The following is a 17,288-nucleotide window of genomic DNA, read 5'->3' as shown; positions in this document are numbered from 1 at the left end:
GACTCTAATGAAAAAAGAGAGTGTAGGAAAGCTGAGCGCAGATGGAGAAAAACAAACCTCCAGGTTCATTATGACATCTATAAAGAGAAACTTCACAATTATAATTTACAACTGAGGAATGCAAGAAGGTCCTACTTCTCTGACATCATCACTAAAAACAGCCATAATGCTTGGGTCTTATTTTCTACAGTTGACAGGCTAACAAACCCTCCTGTGTCAGTGGCAGCTGAACTTCATTCGACCATGGCCTGCAATGACTTTGCCAAATTCTTCACAGACAAAATCCAAAAGATTAGACAAGCAGTTGGTACATCAACAGCAGATCCAGGATATGTACTGTGTCCACCGAAAAACTGTTTAAACACCATCAAACAGTTTCACCCGATTAACAGCAAAGACCTGGAGGACATCTTAGGTCAACTGAACAACTCCTCCTGCTGTTAAGATGTCCTGCCAACACGTTTTTTCAAAAAGGTCTCAAAGACTTTAGAGTCAGACCTGTTACAGATCGTCAACTTTTCTTTATTATCAGGTGTGTTTCCAGAATCACTAAAAACTGCTGTAATCAAACCTATACTGAAAAAGGACAATCTTGACAAGACACAAATGAAAAACTACAGGCCGATCTCAAATCTCCCATTTTTAAGTAAGATCATTGAAAAAGCAGTTTCTCAACAGCTCAGTTACTTCTTAAAACAGAATAACTGCTACGATGCCTTCCAGTCAGGTTTTAGACAGAACCACAGCACTGAAACCGCTCTGACCAAAGTGTTTAATGACATATGTCTGAATACAGACAGTGGAAAAATGTCAGTCTTAGTTTTACTGGATCTCAGTGCAGCATTTGATACAGTTGACCACAACATATTACTCAAACGACTGGAGAACTGGACAGGTCTTTCAGGAACTGTACTAAACTGGTTCAAAACATACTTAGAAAACAGGAAATACTTTGTATCAATAGGTAACTTCACATCTGAGCAGACAAGTATCACATGTGGAGTTCCCCAAGGTTCCATCTTGGGACCCCCTCTGTTTAACATTTACATGCTCCCACTGGCACAGATTATAAAGAACAACAAAATAAACTACCACAGCTATGCAGATGACACACAAATATATATCACAATGTCACCAGGAGACCGAGGCCCTGTACAGGCTCTTGGTAAATGCATCGAGGAAATTAATGACTGGTTGTGCCACAATTTTCTCCAACTAAACAAAAAGAAAACTGAGGTAATAGTCTTTGGCGCCAAAGAAAAACGATTACAGGTCACCAGAGAACTTCAATCTATACATCTAAAAACCACAAACCAGGCGAGAAATTTGGGTGTAGTGATGGATGCAGACCTAAACTTAGAAAAACACATTAAGACAATAACAAAATCAGCTTACTATCACCTCAAGAATATATCAAGGATAAAAGATCTGATGTCTCAACAGGACCTGGAAAAACTAGTCCATGCATTCATCTTTAGTAGGCTTGATTACTGTAACAGCATCTTTACAGGTCTACCTAAAAAATCAGTCAGACAACTACAGCTCATTCAGAACTCTGCTGCTCGAGTCCTCACTAAGACCAAAAAAGTGGACCACATCAGTCCAGCTCTGAGGTCCTTACACTGGCTGCCTGTCCGTCAGAGGATAGACTTTAAAGTTCTGATGCTGGCCTATAAAGCTCTGAATGGTTTAGGACCAAAATACATCAATGACCTCCTGACCCAGTATGAACCATCCAGATCCCTCAGGTCATCTGGATCCGGTCTTTTATCAGTTCCCAGAGTCAGAACCAGACACGGAGAAGCTGCATTCAGCTTTTATGCTCCTTATATCTGGAACAAACTCCCAGAAAGCCTCAGATCAGCTGAAACACTCAGTTTATTTAAATCCAGGTTGAAGACTCACCTGTTCTCAGCTGCATTTGAATAAAGCACCAAATCCACACTTTTAAGCTTAAATTTCAAAACTTACACTAAATACTGATCTTATCTATTTCTGATTTTATCTGTTTTGATTTTATATACTGTTTTGTTTGTTTGTTTGTTTGTTAAGTGGGTTTAGAGCTCTGGGTAGCTCCCCAGCTGGGTCTAGACTGGGTCTAGAGAGTATTTTAAATTCAGGGAATTTAAAATAGAAAGTAGCTCGTCCACAGAAGGACTGGTAGCTCCCCTTACGATAAGGGTTCAGATCACGTGAACAGGTGTGAAATGTGCGTGTTTAGTTAGTTAGTTTATTTGCTTGTTTTATTCAATTTTAAATCATGCTTTTTATTTGTTCTTGTTTCTAATGTCTCTGTAAAGCACTTTGAATCACCTTGTTGTTGAATTGTGCTATACAAATAAATTTGCCTTGCCTTGCCTTGCGTTGCCTTACATGGACCATGTTGACCTTCATTCACAGAACCACACTGAACTCCACTGTAGTCTGTGGACCAAGAGATGAGAAGTAATCTGATTACTGGCTTAGTTTTCTCCCTCCACCAAAATGAAGATGAGATGCCTTTGATGCCTCTCTTTGAAATCAGCTGTTTGTCACTTTGAAACTTATGAAGCACCTTTAGCAGCGATAACTTGACATAATGTTTTTCAGTGACTTTGTCAGTTTCTTACATCATTGTGGGGGAATTTTTGTCCCACTCTTCTTGCTTCAGTTCACTGAGGTTACGCACAGCTCTAAGATCCTAATCGTCACCTCTCCCTCAACAGCCATCATGACGTGTTTGTGCTGATGTGGATGTGATTGGTTTTCACCAAACGTGGCGCTGACTCATTACCGAACATCTCTTTGGTCACCTGTTCAGGGGACGTTGTTCCAGAAGTCTCGTGGTGTGTTAGATGCAGCTTTGCAAACATAAAGCTCAGCAGCCCTCAGTCTTTAATGGTATTGTCATAAGCTTTAACATTTAACATGCTGAGACCTGTAGAGTCTGAGCTGTACCACACAGGGTTCTGTGTGACCCTACAAGGACATCCTCCTACAAGGACATCCTCCTAAAACCAGCTCTGACCAGTCACACTGGAGGACGTTTGAAGGCGGCCTAACATTTGCCAGTGTCTACAGACTCTTCCACACCTGTAACCTGCATTCAGGGCACCCATAGGTGGACCTGGCACTCCTGATGTTCTCAGTCAAGCTGCAAAGCGAGTAGAAGTCCCTCTGCAGGGTAACAGGCCCTCATGGAGTCAGACATGCACGCAGGTCCTCACACATGAACCAACTACTCACACCAGGAAAAAAGTTAATGTATTTTTTTTATAAGGAGATCTTCAAGATGAGAGCATTTTAACATATACCTTGAATGACTGAGTTACTGTATCTCTACAACTCATCAATGAGACACAGAAACCATTTTTCAGTCCAGCAGAGTTTTTATTCCTCTTTAAGACAACAACAAAAAAATAATATTTTGCATAACAGTAGTACAGCAGCGGCCAAGGGTACAAAACGCTTTCTTTTTTGTTTGTTTTAATTATTCAGTGTAAAAATAACTCTACTCACACCTGTGCCGTCCTCTCGTAGTGCAAACGCTTCAAATAAAAGTTAGGCACATGATGGATACGATCGCAGTTCAAATTACACTTAAGTGCTGATGACGAGTAAAACATTCTGAATTCCTGTTTCAGTTTGCCAACCCACCCACCCCCACCCGGCGTCATCGCGTAGGACAACCACAGACTGAAGAAGTACTCCGTTTAAACAGCGTTAAAAGGGCAGTTTGACCTCCTCTTTGAAGCGGTCGAGGTCCGATGAAGCCTGATTAATTAAAAAGAAGGCCTATGCAGTCCTGATCACTGACAGTATGACTGAGGATTACCTGCTTCTGATTCTTCCACTAAGTGCAACTGACTCATGGCCGAGTTTAATACTAGAGACGAAAAGAAAAGACATAGCAAGCTTATGGTCCCAAGCAACAATCCCAACTTTGATGCTATTGCTTGTTTATATCTGAGCGAGCGATTAAGTGGCAACTTGACATCTTTCTATTCTGAGGAAAGGAAAAAAAAAAAGAACTAGCACAAAATAAAATAAAATATTTCCCAGTTTTACATATGTTACAAATAAAAAATAAATATCAGCTCTGTTTTTACTCTAGCCTTATTTGTTTTGTTTAGGATTTAGAGAAAAATAAAGGTACAAAGAGCGGCTGTCGTTCTTCTCCGAACAACACAGTGCAGCTTAATTTCTAAGAGTTGTTCCGTCATCAGGACGCCAGGACGCCCCGGCGAATGATGTCAGAGACGTAGCGGCGGCTGAGTGACGAGTCGCCTCTCAGCTGGTGTGAGTGGCATCGTTTCAGGCAGGGCTCCAGCTCGCCGTCGCCCGCCTTGGAGTCAGACGTGTAGTCCTCGTTTTCCGTCCCCGTGCGCAGTCGGGTCCTGGGGTACGACGGCTTGGGCGTGTTGGTCAGTGGCCTGAGCAGGGGCTTGTGTAGCTCCGCCTGCTTTTGCTCCGTTATACTTGCGGGTTTCTCGCTCCTCTTTGGGATCCTGAACTTCCCCCAGCTTCTCAGCTGTGCAGCCTCGGGACCGTTAGATGCGTGGGAGCTGTCGGCCGAGGCTCTCCTCAGCCAGCCGTTGGTCTTGGCGCTGGGAGCGGTGTCTGACACCGTGCTGGCTTTGTTACATTTAGTGTTGCTCGTCACATCCGGAGAGACCGGGCTTCTTTTGATCCCTTCATCTATGAAGTAGTTGTCTGAGTCAGAGTTTCTGATGTCTACCAGTCTGATGGACACCGTTTTCTCCAGATGCTTTGACCCAAACCTGTTCTTCCCCTGACTGGTGAAGCTTTCTGTGGAATCATTCCCCTTTTTCCTCCTCTTCTCCTCCTGCTCATGCTCAATATCCCGTTTTCGTCTCGCTTCCAGTTCGGGCTCCGCAGCCTCCCTTCTCGGGCCTTTCCGGCTCTCATGCTTGGGCAGTTTGCCGACGGCTGGTTCCTGAATGACCTCTGGCTTTGGGAGTTTTTTAAACGGTGTCTCCTGGCTGATGTGTTGGATTCTGGCCTCCATGGCTGCGGCCTCTTTGATCTGGGAACTTTTGCTATCTCTCGTCTCCGATGCCTTGCTCAGATTGTCTTTCTTTTGAGTGTGCGGTGAGTTGGGCAGGCTTTTTCTCTCGCTGCTTTTCCTTTTTTCCTTTCGTTTGGTCTTCAGTCCAGAGGGGCTCCAGGAGGAGCTAGACTGGGAGCCCTGAGACGATAACCAGCCCAGAGAGAACAGCTTTTCCAGATCCTTTGCTGAAGGATCGCCTGAAACACACAAAAAACATACAGGTTTATTAAAACATGAGAGGTAACTATCTGTAATTATCAACCAGCCAAATTAGTTGCTTTTTCTAATATTTCTATCCTCAGGTAAAGGCCAACAGCAGAACGCAGGGCTTTGCTGTGAGCACCAGTTCAATTTTTTTAGTATGTAGCAAACATTTGTAGTCTTTTGATACAGGAAGTAGCTTTAACATTGTGCTGACTTATTACTGAGCACGAATCAGACCTGGGAATAGGATGAGGAACATGACCTGTGTGCAAGTCACATCCTAATTTCTGCTCTTCTCTCGCCAAAGTTTCCACGTGCGATCAGCGACGCCATCAAGGAAATCCAGAAAGATCTACTTGACGTAGCCTGTAACACGTCGCCTACTGATGGCCTTTCAATCAGCTCAGCAAATAGTTGCTGGGTGCAAATATACAGAAATGACCAAACCCCACATCAGAAGTCGTGTGTGCAGAAACACACTTTTATAATTCAATACAAAATATCTCAACACGTTACAAACTGCAGGCGGTTGCAGTTTGTAACGTGCAGCTTTCTCACCTGCAGACCTGAGAAAGCTGATGGGACACACCGTCTACTAGCTAGGTTTACTAACATGAATGCAAAGTTCATGTGGAAGCTACCACATGCAAACCTGTTACAGTTTGTTCATCTCATGGACTCACCGCTGAGCAGCTCGTGGTCAAGCAATCGGACCTGGTGCTGGAAGATCTGCTCCTGGACTTTCCACAACGACCGCTTCATCTTCTCTCTCCGAGTCACCATGTAGGTCAGGTTACGAACCTGTGGAGCATTAGCAGCTTCTTTAGTCACGCTTTTATCAGATTGCATCCTACAACAACTACGGCTCGTGCTGTCTTTTCACTTCTGCTGACTTAATTGTCGTGAGCAAGTGCCTCATTTCTGCATTTCTACAAACAAACCTGATATCCCAATTTCAGAAACCTGGATAAGATTTCACAATTACAGAAGAAGAGGAAAACAAAAACAGGAAACTTGACCAAGTTCAGTCAAGTTATGTGATAGTAACACAAAATATATTTTTAATCCGTTTTAGAATGATGGGATTAACCAGTTAAATATACTTTATGGAGACGTCAATCTGGTCGTTTGTGTAAACAGGTTTCCCGACAGAGTGACTCATCCACAGCACTCTGTAACAGAGACTCTGGTATTTGTAACGTAACCTAAGATGTGTTGAACCAGATGTTTTGTGTTTGTGATAATGTAATCTGGGATCAACCTCACAGCACACAGCTAACTAACCAGACAGACTGTCAATATAAACACTGGAGCCATAACCAGCTTTCCTTTCCCTGACACAACTGAGTACCCCTGCAGAAAAGTACTAATGTCTCACCTGGGCCTCACCTGGCCCACAGAGAGCATAAACTTCTTGAATGTCTCACTTAAACTTGTCTTTGTTTCAAGGTCAAACAGCAACTAGCTTGTGTGTGTCTACCAGGACAGTTTTTAGGCTCAGCACTACTGGCTGGGCTAATGTAACACTAGCCAGTCCAAACGTCTCAACAGCAGAGGGCAAGAGGGTGAGAAGGATTTAGCCTGCTGTGTTCAGAAAATATAAGAGGACAGATATCAGCAGAGCAACTGAAGATAAACTATTTTAAGTCATGACACTTGAACTGTTTGTTTTTACTCTTTAGTGTGACTTACTCTGTCAGGCTGGATTTGAAATACAGCAGGATAATTACATCCATCAGCTTAGTGATTGTATTTGGTTTTCTAAAAATTAATGCTTCAATGTTTGGAGACCTGCAGAAGGTCGATTTAGGGCTGGAATATTTCACCACCAAATGTGGTAAAGATGGCAGCTCTCACAACCAAACTCAGCACCGAGAGCACATTTTTTCATTTAAAGCCTCATACAGCAATACTGTGGATCACAGTCAGTAGGCAAACCTGCTGATTAGATATTGAAGAAGCATTATAAACCGCTAGTGATCGTGTAGTTTCATGCAGCGCATGGTAAAGATTGTTGTTCCATGTTTTTTACCACAGAGCTGGCTCACAGTGCCAAAGGTCCATTCTATATAACATCAGTCATCTTAGAAGAGTTTTGTCCAGCTTTTAAAAGATGGTTATGGTAGAATAAATGTACCTATACAAGCAGTTATGTCTGCTGTACTAATGAAAGGCCCTCTGTGGACTTTATCAAGCCTGTTTGTTTTGGTTTTTAAATAAATAAATGACCAGCAGCCCTCCTCTCCTCTATAAGCAGCAGACTTTTATGTTGCACTGAGAATTTATTGAACTGCATTTAAGCGTTTCTCTCGTCATCCCCTGCTCTTCATAACATTTCTCTTCTTGCCTCCGCTGTTGTCTTTGCGCCTGTGAGTCCTGCTGCAGGTGGAGTCAAAACCTACCCGCTCCAGATCTTGTCGGAGGTGTGTGAAGAGCTGCAGGCGGCGCAGCAGCACCTCTTGCTCGCGCCGTGCCAGGCTCTCCTCTTCGTCTTTTTTGGGCGTGAGAAGCGGCTGGTTGAAGTTGGCTTTGCGTTTCAGTTTCCAGTACTGATAGAGAAAGTCCACCACCTCAGGCACCAGCTTCAAGTTACTAGTTACCTCCTCCACGTCTACAAACTGGTAGAACTCTTCCTCCATCTCTTGCAGCTTCAGTTTGCGGAGGTTGACTCTCTTCTCTTCCTTGCTGAGTGCCTCTGGGTTGGTCAGTGCTCTATCGATGAGCTGAGGGGCCACACAGGAAGATGAAGAGGGGGAGGCAGCATCTTCCTCCTCTAACACCTTCACTCTCCTCCTGCCCTTCTTGTCTCTGGCACTCTCCTTCTCCTCGTCACCCGAGTCGCGGTCCCTGGACTCGTCACCCTCAAGCCCAGAATGTTTGGGGCAGTAAGACTTGAACTTGACCTCATCGTCATCTGTGAGGATAGTGTTCATTTCAAGGTTGGCGTGGAGGCCGCACGTCACGTGGAAGGAAGTCCGGCAATTTTTTGCTGAACACTAAAGAAACAAACAGAAAAATGTTTACTAAAATTAGTTTTTTTGTCCCCCATTCCTACAGGAAATATAATATATAATTAAATAAAACAACAACAACAACAAAAAAAACTTATTACTTAAAAATGCCAAAACTGAAATGCTGTCAAAGATGTCAAATTCACCAAAGCACAGCCTGAGACACAAACCAAAAAGAATCTCTAGCATCAGAAACATCAAATTTCTTCTCTAGTTATTCTTTAAACCTGCAATTCTGTGTTTTGCCATTTGGGGGCAGCAAAAACAACATACAGGTATTTAATTGATCAAAATAAACCAATCAAATACCAAAGTAACACTCCAGCCCTCTACTTGCTGTGACTCAGGCTCTCATACAAACCCACTTCAAACAAACAGAAGTACCTTCAGCTTAATAAGAAGTGAAAACAGTCAAATATATCAAAATGTTATGAATGACATCACTAAGGTTTCTGAAAATTGTATCAGAAAGAATTTTGATGATTGTGCCATCTCAGTGTGATGTACTTTCAGCTGCCCTCGTATTTCCTACAGGGTTGCCGCAGCGGGTGGATCCGCATATTTGATTTGGCACAGTTTTTAGGGCGGATGCCCATCCACACAGCGCTGATATCTTACACTACCAACACATATATCATGCACCAACATTCAGCCTAAATATACACAGAGATCATTTCTTTCTCCATATCACTCAGTCCAGATCTGCTGTGTGTCAAATTGTCTTCCTGCCTTACTTTTATGTTGTTACTATTGTGAATTTAACATGTTTAACACAAAATCTAAAACCACACACTAAAACATTTCACTGCTGGGTGATCTGCTGTGCCTTTAAGCTGAGGTGTGAAGTCACTGCCTTGATTTCCAGTACATGTAAACTGAAGAACACTGATGCATCCTTTCACCCGGTGTGGATCAATAATGCCCACACTGTGGAAATCTCCTCCCGTAGTCTGAGTTACTGACACGTGCTGGATGAGCTTTTCACATTAAATGAACCGTGGATTGTTAATAACCTGAATGCATGCGCCAGTCTTCTCTTTGCAGAGGCAGCAGATCAGAGCCCATCTGTTGCTGGGAATATGGGACACATTGGTGATCGGCTCCATCTTCTCTGGATTCCCAATGCTCACCTGCACAGAGGGTTTAACACACAAAGAGGACACGAGTTGCTCAAATGTCAGCGCACATGGTGTTGACAAATGCAAGTACATGCAGAGTGGTCTTAGACACAGTGTCACTGCCATGTGTGTCAAAATGGTTACCAACATTTTAAACAAGTGGGATCAAAACCTACGACTCTTAACAAGACAAGCAGCTGTCAGGAGCAGCCAATCAGAAGAAGAGTAGAGGCTACTAGAGTCCCACAATGACCATTTGATTAAAAAACAGAAATTATGACTGATCTTCACCTCTGGAATCCACAAGGCACAGCTGACGTGGACCCACTTAGTTCCACTTCGGGTGGGCTTCATGGCTCCGCCCTTTTTGGGACACAACTGGCACTTTGGCAGGATGCCGAGGGCACAGATCCGACACAACCAGCTGCCCTTAGGGACTTTCTGGATGCCGTAACACGCCTGAAAAGAAACCCAAACAGTGGCTCAGTTTCCAGAAAGCAAGCAGAAATGACGGCGCAGACAGGAAGTAGGTGTGTCACATGAAAAGCAAACCGAAAATGTAAGACAAGTCGCTTTTTTTGCCTCAGTGAGACGAATCTCTAAAATCTTGCAACTTTCTTTTTTCTTTGAACAAGTTAACAAAATCCATCTTTTTCCCCTACAGGAAACATTAAAACGGGAAGAATTTTATTTTGAGTCCTTTCATGTACAAAAAGTTAAATAACTGTTGACGTTAGCAATACGCAGCCAGTTTATTCAATGGGAGTGACTTCATATATTTTTACTAGACAGGGAAAAGTTTAAAACTGACAAAAGAAAACAGATTTGACTTCATATCGCACATTAACAGATTTAGAACAATATTCTGTGGGAATTATGACAGATTTGTCCTCTGTCTGCTGTGTTTTTTTCTCATTTTAAAGGGAGATGACGGCTGACCTGGTGAACGCAGATGTTGCACTTGTCACAGAACACCATCTCGTTGTTGTCCTCCCCGTCAGGTGACTGGCAAACATCGCACACCACATCCTCGTCATACTCGATGCCTAACCCCTCCTCGGTCTCCATGGCGTGCGTCATGTTTTCGTGGCAGCAGCGCTCAAACTCTTCCATCACACGCTCCATGGTGATTTCATCCAGTGGCGGAATAGCTGGGGAAAAAATATACATGAATAAAGATCTCCTGATCTACCGGTATTATAAAGTTACCTTATTTGTTGATGCTCTCTTACACTTTTGGTTAGACAATATGATCAGACTGCAATGATGAAAAAAAAAAAAATCTGCCTCCTGCAGGAGAGTCTGGGTTTTATCATCTTCAATTTCACTACAATTTAAGCATCAATATTTCTCTGTGGGCTGAGTAAATGCCCTTTTTGTTTGGCTTTTAATTTGTAATTACACCTACATTTTCCATCCATCTAAAAGCAGACAGAAGACACAAAATGCTCAATAACACATACAACACTGAGAGTTATCAAAAAGAAACTGGAAACAGCAGTGCAGTAACACAAGAAGCCTAAAAAAAAGCCGGACTCTTTACTCAAAATACAAACTGGACCCAAAAACCAAGTCTGTATATAAACACAGCTTGCAGCTGAAGGAGCACAGGAGAGGTTATGAGGGTGTCAAGGACAAGAAAGATGAACAGGACAGATTTCGCTGGCTCTCTGCGTCTCTCAGCTCACGCTCCTTCTGAAGAAAATAGCTTTGTGACTGCAAACCTGTACTGCACGTCTGTTTATACAACAAGGATCTATAATAAATACATAGATAATAATACTAATCTTTCAATGAACTTCACTGAATACTGATGGCAAACAAGCAGGCTGACAGAGTGTAAAGCTTGATGTCAACATCTCAGACCTTGCAGCTGTGGACACAGCTTTAAAACGCTTTCATCTGCTCTGTTTCATTTCATTTGATACATTTGATATAACAAAAAACAAAAGAAACAACTATATTCAGTTCCTGAGCCTAAAAATAACTTACAGATTTAACCATCAAACAAGCAGCTACAGAACAAATATGTACTCAGTGACTCACCCATCTCTGTAAACTCTTCATTTATGACCTGCAGCCAGGCCACGTCTTCCTCGTTCAGGTCGTAGCGACACATCCCCTCCGCCAGCGTGCGGATGTCCACGTAGCCGAGCACTTCTGTGCCTGATGTCCGGATCAACTTCTTTGGCCTACCAAACATCGTCTCCTTTCCTTTCTCGGACAGCACCCTGCACAACCGAGACCTTCACATTCACTATCGTGCACATGCAGTACACTATGGTAGCATGTTTAATCGAACTATACATTATTAACCAACAACTGGTGGTCTAACATGTACGGCAGGCTTTACAGTAGCTCCTAGTCGACCCAAAAGCACCTCTGGACTTTTTAAGGCATTCAAGGACTTTTCTTTTCAATGACACTTTCAAAAAGGATGCGATTTCCTGGTTTGCACTTAAACAGCCCTCAAATTTATAAAACATGTAATATTTACAATTCTGATACTGATGAACAGTAGACAGGATGGTAAAAGATTATCTTTCATGGTCATACAAATGAATGGAAACACTGTTACTAAATTAGTAACACTGTAACATTTCTCTGCTGTAATTTTGTTAGAAGGGTATTTCCTGCACGGCGGGATTTCTGGTGTCCCCTCAAAGAGGCTTTAACCAGAAACTCACCAGCATTCTAAAAATGTTTTGTTAATAAGGGTTTCGTTTACTCATATTTTCTTGAAATGCATCAATGTCTGTTAGGCAGGATGATACAGACTCGCTGTCTTTATCATACACGGACTGTGTTTGCTCACTGACATCCCCTAAAGGCAAATTCTGAACCACGAAAACCCTTCAGCACTCAGTGGTCGACAGATAAAACAATACAGGTTTCCAAGGTGATATTTTAGCACCATCAGCTTGATATTTTGATCTACCTCTACACAGGCTGTGCTAAATCACTTGGAGCCTCAGCTTGACTCGACTCGGTTTCAGACGTTTTCCGTTACAGCCGAGTATCACCTAATGCTGGGTTGTTATAGCAACGTGGTCTCGTGACTTCATTGTACATCACACAAACACCAAAGCAATGGAGAACGTCAAGGCGATGGCATACCTGCTGCTCGGTGTATAGCTTTTTGTCACTCTGGGACCACTGTGGGTTTTTTGTGTAGCCATTTCATTTGTTGCTCGGTTTCAAAAATGGCAGTTTTGATTTTCGTAAAGGCGTGCTCTCATGACTCATTGAGTTACACCACTGACTAGCCAATTGACATCACGTTTTTGCACTGCTCAGAAGCCCAGTCGAGTAGGTATTTAAAACATTTTTTTTTTTTTTAAGTACACAGTTTCAGGTTCTACCACCTTATCGAAAACCATAAAAACCAAGGCCAGTCGAGCCAACCCAAGTGGGTACAAGTGGGAAAGGGCTAGAAGTGTCAAAGTCTCCATCAGCTACGCTGCCTCTTATTCACTGAAGTGAACTATGAGTGAGATTGAATGTGTTACTTTTATTTCCTACCTCACAACAGGCTGTGGGATGGAGTGGGGGCTGACGGGGACCTGGACGCCCTTCTCCCACTCCTGCCTCCATGGGTCAGCTAGGACGTAGTAGTCCTCGGTGTTCAGCTGATACGAGTCGTGCACTTTCATGGCCGTGATCAGGTCCGTCCTGAAAACCTGCAGCACATAACATGAACATTGCTAAGTGTATAATGAGATTTCAGAGAAAACTGCTGCAAAACAAAGCTCGTCTCTGCAACAGCGTCAAGAACTTCAATCAGCTTAAAGAAGAAAGCTGAAGGTTCGCTAAATTACATTTTTGCAAAGCAACTGATAAATAAATATAGAATGTATGAAAACGTATATCACTGTTTGAACAGGTTAAAAAAAAAAGGAAGGGAAAAATAATCGACCACATTGACCCTCACAGCTAAAGACAGCAAATTAGGATCCTGCATTGGCTCAAGTCATTGTTTTGCTTTAATTTGATTGGCTCTCTAGTGAAAGGGAGGACACAATGGACTGCAGGGACCAAGTCCACAGACTGTACAGTAGATAACAGCAAACGTGCTTTCATCTCAAGGACACACTTGGAGTGTGGGTCCAAGATAGCACGTCTTTTCTTACACGTATAAACAACCACATAAACATTTATTTTACAGATGTGCTGCCAGCTGGTCCTTTCATTTTCACATTCATTTGTCAGCCACATATACACGTCTTTAGTTAAAATCTAAAGTACGATCCCAGAGTACAAGACTGACAAAAAAGAAGGGCCATTAATTATAATCTACACATTTCAAGTTTTACAGCAACCTTTTAAAAACCACAATAAATAGTTTGAGACCAAATGCGTACCTCAGAGGGTTTCTGCCCAGTCCACCTCCTGTGCTGCGATGAATGCTGGGACCAGCAGGTGGAATTACCTGAAACAGAAACACCACAAACTGTTGTACAGACCCACATTTCTTCTTTGAGCATCAACCCAAGTCTGCTGATTTTCTAATAAACAACTTCACACCATTAAATACGTCTGGATTTCCCCCAATGAGGGGAAACTTGAGAGAAACGCCTGGCTCATTTGGATAGTCAAACTGGGGCAACTGACATTTTCTGTTTTCAATTTCATTTTATCAGCTAGAGTCGCCAATTTGACTTTGGGCCAGGTATGAAATTGATGATCAAAATGGGGTTTTTTTGTTCTGATTTTTTAATCAACTGCAAGAACCACAATAAAAAGTGCTTGATCATTGTGGTGTGCTTTATGGCATTAAATATTTTAACTTGTCTGTCTAATAAAACCCTAAAACAGACCAGGCTAAAAGCAATTTCCAGTAAGCACTTGGGGTTTGTTTTTATAACAGATGGCAAAATGATACGAATGCTCAGTCATAATGAAGCATGTACTTTGCTTTCTGTAATTTACAGCTCCGGGCAGCATTTTAAACAATGTGGTAAAAGTCCAACCTCTGAGGGAAACCAACAACTGCAAGCTGTTCCCAGATTTGAGACCATCTGCCTGACCTGCCAGGATGTCTTTAAAGGTCCAAACATTCCTCCTGTCCCTACTCTGTCTCCTGTTTCTCGGACTACATGACTTCTTTTGCTTTTCCTTTATGTTTGTCCATCTACTGCACTTGTTTCTCTTTCTTTTCTTCTTTCCTGAACATGGAAGTACAGACTTACTCACACTGACACCAATAACATTAGAGATACATTTTCAAGTCTAACTGCAAAGCAAAAGTGTCATGGTTATCAAGGAAGCTGTCAAAAGACTTTACTTTTACTTCTAAAAATAGCCAGACTTCATGAAGTCATTCGCTTTGTCTGAACTTATCTCGGTGCTTGGCACTTGTGCTGGCAGGGTTGTGCCAACCCTCATTCCCATCTATATGTGGACTTGGTATGAATGAGTCAGCAGAGACAATATTTTTGCTTACTTCCATTGTCCGAGTCATCGCTGCTGCTGGGGTGTCTGCTTCTCTTCATTGTCACCTGTCTGCGGAGCTCCGGCATAAGGGCACTTCACAAACAAGAAATGAGGTGGAGATACAGAACGGGAGGATGAAAAGGTACACGATAAACAACTGTGGAAAAGATTTGGTAGTAAGATTAATAGGCTGCCTTAAAACCCCTCACACAAAGAAAGTCGAGTCAGTTAGTAAATGCTACTTTTGGTGAGTGGCTTTGCACAATGCTGTAACCAAATCATGCTCAGTTACACCATTACCAAAAGCAAACATGTTGACCAAAAATATTCTTCTGGGTATTATCAATTAGCTGCAATTCACTGCAGCTAAACACGGTGGTATGATGTATTGATTATGCAAAATCTGAGAAAACGATCATGTTGTGGTGAAATATGTTCCCAACAGTGGGGGGGCAAAAGTGGATCAATCAATATTTAAATCACTGCCATGCTAGTGCTAAATTATCACTTCTGCCATATGAGAACGAAGCACAACAACAGTCCAAGAACTTGTCACTATCCCACCGGTTTCCGTCCTGATCAGCCAGCATGGCTGTATAAACACACACGCACGCACGCACCAGGCACTGCTCGAGAAGAAGTTACCGCATGCTGCACTGACAGGAAGCAACACTGTTATAAGATCAGGCTGCCCGTGCACGGAGTCTCAACTCCCAAGAGCACAGGAGGAAATTTCTCAGAATCCGCCGCCAACCCGCATAGGGAGAAAGGTGCTAACCCTAATTTAGCTGGCTAGGCTAAATGCAGGCTAGCCAGGGTCTGTGCGACGCCCCTCCTTCCAGCAAGCAGGCTGCAGAAAGTACGAGCTAAATTACGAGAAACTAGCTCAAGCCACCAGCTGATCAAAACAAATGCTCCCCGGTGCTATTCTGGCAGCCTTGTGTTATAAGGATACGGATGCAAGTTCTAAGCAGACCACGGAGCGTTGCATTTTTTTAAGTCACATTGCAACTCTACATGGCTAATGTTAGCCTGGTTGCTAATCTCCTATTTCCGTTATGTAACATAAGGCCCATCCCTAACCGGCGCCTCAAATTGGCATGTTTATATTTTTTTAAGTTAGCAACAACATTCGCTATATACAAATAAGTTAACTTAATAAACAGAACATATGGATACTAATTCGTATCACGAATATTTAATCTTGTTGTCTAACGTCATTGTACACCTTATGTTTCGCTGACGTTGTTGGTTAGCACACCGGCTAACTAGTTAGCTGGAGGCTACACGTAATGTAGATTGTGTTTAGCATTATTAGCCGATGTTGCTAACATAACACAGGGTTCTACGGTGCCACTCACTAAATCCCACGGCACAGACAGCGCGCTGTCAAAGGTTAAGGGTCAATTCTTGTGCAAAACAAACTACATCAAATCAAAAACAACACGTGAATTTAAACTCATCGTTAATACAACACTGCCTTTTCGCTACTATGCAGCTAACCAGCAGGGCACAGTGTGGTAGGTTTACCAGCGGTCCACTGGTTGAGGTTAATCTTTGGCGCCATTTTAAATGACGATGTCGCGTTTTCCTAGCGGACTGCTAGTACGTCCATACTAGAAATATAAACTCGCTCAAATGTCTAGATAAAATAATTCTGGTACATATGCACCTGAATTAAAACAGCGTAGAGTTTAAATAAATTGCATAGTACGTACAGAGCACGTCAGGCCGATGCGAGCCGCTGTTTTGAGTTTGAAGCGAAGCGCAGTTTTTGCCTTGAGTTCCGCTTGACCCGCATTCCACATACACAAACACAGTGGCGGCTGGGGAGGAGATTACTCTGCACACACGCAGCTATGTGCATCGGCCGCTAGAGGGCAGCAAAACCGAAACTGGTAGCAGTAATCCGACAACAGATCACTGCAGGAAAAAACAAGAAGTTTCCACAGCCTCGGTAACAACCCACGTTACCCGGTTGCCAGTTTGAGTGTCAACAAACCATAATAATGTGTGCATAATTCTTTCCCAAGTGTGTACGACGGAGGGTTTCTACTGACAACAAAGTCTCTGCTTTCTGTCAAGGACACCACACACTACAGGGACAGACCATCAGCAACATAAAAACAAACATTTAGTGAGAAAAGGACACATTTTCTTCCCTTCGTAAAGGTTTCCTAGATCAATATAATCACTTTCTTTACTGATACGCCCCTTTTTGTGTTTCTTTCTGTGCTCTTCGATATTATTTACAACATACTGTATCAGCTCATTTATGAAAGCAGTTTGATAATATCTGAATATTTATCCCAGAAGCTAGGAAACTTGCAAGTTACAGCAAGCAAAACACTGAAAATAGCCTTTAATAAAATAGTCCCGTTAACGCAGAATAGCTGAATAAAAGGCAAAAGAAAATATCTCAGTGAAATGAAGTATTTTATTATACTTTGCATAGTTTGCTCATGGATACAC

The 17,288-nt window shown here is 42.6% G+C and overlaps 1 protein-coding gene across 6 annotated transcripts; it reads right to left on the bottom strand.

The window, feature by feature from the left end:
- Nucleotides 1–3,354: 3,354 nt before the first annotated feature.
- Nucleotides 3,355–16,798, bottom strand: jade1 (jade family PHD finger 1). Of its 6 annotated transcripts, none has more exons than XM_085257300.1 (12): nt 16,535–16,798; nt 14,827–14,909; nt 14,354–14,548; nt 13,745–13,812; nt 12,906–13,063; nt 11,430–11,614; nt 10,323–10,534; nt 9,675–9,842; nt 9,279–9,395; nt 7,657–8,250; nt 5,938–6,055; nt 3,355–5,247 (listed from the first exon to the last, which is right to left on the bottom strand). In XM_085257300.1, the coding sequence occupies exons 2-12, from the start codon at nt 14,900–14,902 to the stop codon at nt 4,202–4,204; spliced, it is 2,937 nt and encodes a 978-aa protein (XP_085113426.1). In that variant the 5' UTR covers nt 14,903–14,909; nt 16,535–16,798; the 3' UTR covers nt 3,355–4,201. The 6 variants fall into 6 exon arrangements, with proteins under 6 accessions (XP_085113426.1, XP_085113430.1, XP_085113428.1 ...); XM_085257304.1 differs by having other exon boundaries at nt 14,411–14,548; nt 16,535–16,797; XM_085257302.1 differs by lacking the exon at nt 16,535–16,798 and adding an exon at nt 16,347–16,479.
- Nucleotides 16,799–17,288: the final 490 nt, after the last annotated feature.

This window comes from Mchenga conophoros, linkage group LG19 (genome assembly GCF_057382185.1).
Source record: "Mchenga conophoros isolate Kocher_MC1m ecotype Shallow Benthic linkage group LG19, M_conophoros_male_GT1.1, whole genome shotgun sequence".
Classification (NCBI taxonomy): Eukaryota; Metazoa; Chordata; class Actinopteri; order Cichliformes; family Cichlidae; genus Mchenga; species Mchenga conophoros.
The sequence above is the reverse complement of the archived record's forward strand: the minus strand, read 5'-3'. Positions and strand labels throughout refer to the sequence as shown.